At 61.5% G+C, this 1,851-nt stretch overlaps 1 protein-coding gene across 4 annotated transcripts in view; it reads right to left on the bottom strand.

Moving 5' to 3' along the window:
• The window catches only part of TBC1D9B (TBC1 domain family, member 9B (with GRAM domain)), a 38,335-nt gene that overhangs the window by 13,635 nt on the left and 22,849 nt on the right, over window positions 1-1,851 (bottom strand). For all 4 annotated transcript variants that reach the window (XM_010830678.1, XM_010830679.1, XM_010830680.1 and 1 more), the window contains exons 8-10: window positions 1,646-1,796; window positions 980-1,194; window positions 410-527 (exon numbers count right to left, since the gene is read on the bottom strand). In XM_010830678.1, the coding sequence (XP_010828980.1) occupies window positions 410-527; window positions 980-1,194; window positions 1,646-1,796 (484 nt within the window). The remainder of the gene's footprint in view (window positions 1-409; window positions 528-979; window positions 1,195-1,645; window positions 1,797-1,851) is intronic.

The following is a 1,851-nucleotide window of genomic DNA, read 5'->3' as shown; positions in this document are numbered from 1 at the left end:
GAGACCAGTGGTGAGGCTACGAGGCCTCCAGGAGCCCAGCTGTGGGCTGTGCGCCGAGAAGGCCTCCAGCAGCCCAGCTGTGGGCTGTGTGCTGAGGAAGGCCTCCAGCAGCCCAGCTGTGGGCTCTGCGCCGAGAAGGCCTCCAGGAGTCCAGCTGTGGGCTGTGCGCCGAGAAGGCCTCCAGGAGCCCAGCTGTGGGCTGTGCGCCGAGAAGGCCTCCAGCAGCCCAGCTGTGGGCTGTGTGCTGAGGAAGGCCTCCAGGAGCCCAGCTGTGGGCTGTGCGCCGAGAAGGCCTCCAGGAGCCCAGCTGTGGGCTGTGCGCCGAGAAGGCCTCCAGGAGCCCAGCTGTGGGCTGTGTGCTGAGGAAGGCCTGCCACCCCACAGGGAGCTGCCAGCCGTGGGCACTCACCCACCACCCTGGTGTTGTAGTAGTCGGGCAGCATGCGCTCGCAGAGGGCCACCAGCAGCCAGAAGGCCTCCTCCTCGCTGCCATAGAGCAGGAGCACTGAGGTGACGATGTTCATGGCCTGTGGTCACAGAGAGAGTGAGGGGGGCTCACAGAGCTGTCCCTTCCCAACCAGCAAGCCTGGAAACGACAAACTGTCCCACCCAACTCTAGGCAATTTGCCAAAAGGCAATTTGCAGGAAATCAATGTGACCAGGTGACAGTTGTACAATGATATACCTGGTGCCACTGAACTGTACACTTCAGATGATTACGATGGAAAGTTTTATGTTATGTGTATAACACACACACACACACACGAAACGATCCAACGCCTTCAGGACCCAGACCAGAAGCACACAGAAGACAGCTTAATAGACAGCATGAGGATGAGGGGAGAGACAAACACTGTTTCTAATTTCATCTTTTTCTGGGATCAGGATCTTCCTGGGGGGCCGAGGCACAGTAGCAAGTGTGCGAGGCCGTCACTCAGGGTCAGGACCACGTGCAGCTGCCCCTGCTGAGCCCCCGTACCTGGCAGTAGCCAATGGTGGGGTTTCGGAAAGCGTAGGCGGTCAGCACCCGGCGGAGGGCCGCGATCCCGAGCTCATTCTGGAAGGCAGGGTGCTCCGGCATCGAGCGGTGGAGGTCTCGCTCGATCTCCTCTGTGGCCAGGCTGTACTTCCCCATGGACTTCTCCACTAGCTCGGCATAGTAGCCGGGGTGAGTCACCATCTCATTCCAGGCCCCTGTGGAGACACAGCTGACAGCTGGCTCCCTCCTCTTCCTCGCCTGGGACTTTGAGGGCAGGGACAGGGCAGGGTGGAGACATCAATGCTCTACAGATGGGCAGGGGCCCTTGGGTGCCAGGCAGAGCTTCCCTCATGACTGCTCCTGAGAAGAGTCACCCAACCACGTTTCAAATGGCTGACCCGCCCTCCTGAAAGCATTCAGGTGGCCAAGGGTGTGAATGTTGTCAGAACCTGCCCGTGGAGAGGAGGCGTCAGGAGGCCGGATCTCCTCCCATGGCCGGTGGGAAGGCGTGCCCCTTCTGGCACACACACCTCATCACGGCCGAGAGCCCTACTCCTGCCCTCTAAAGGTGGCAGTCCCTGCCTGCCCACTCAAAGGAGGCCGGCTGGGGTCAGTGGAGCTCCTGCGTGGATGGGGGCCGTGGGGCGGGGAGGTAGGGCAGCTCACCAGAGAAGAGGAGCCAGAGCTCCCCCCGGAGGCTCTCTGGGATGCCCTTCAGCACCAGCTCCCGCGTTCTCGCCGTGCGGTACATGCACATGCCGCGTCCGAACTCGAAGAAGTGGATGTTCCACGACTCCTCTTTCATCTTCTCCTTGGCCTGGGGGAGCCGCAAACAGGGGGTCTGCAGGGCTGACCCAGATGCCACCTCCACC

Source organism: Bison bison, unplaced genomic scaffold, assembly GCF_000754665.1.
Source record: "Bison bison bison isolate TAMUID 2011002044 unplaced genomic scaffold, Bison_UMD1.0 scf7180017864519, whole genome shotgun sequence".
In the NCBI taxonomy this organism is placed as follows: Eukaryota; Metazoa; Chordata; class Mammalia; order Artiodactyla; family Bovidae; genus Bison; species Bison bison.
Note: the sequence above shows the minus strand (reverse complement) of the source record. Positions and strands in the feature narration are given on the sequence as shown.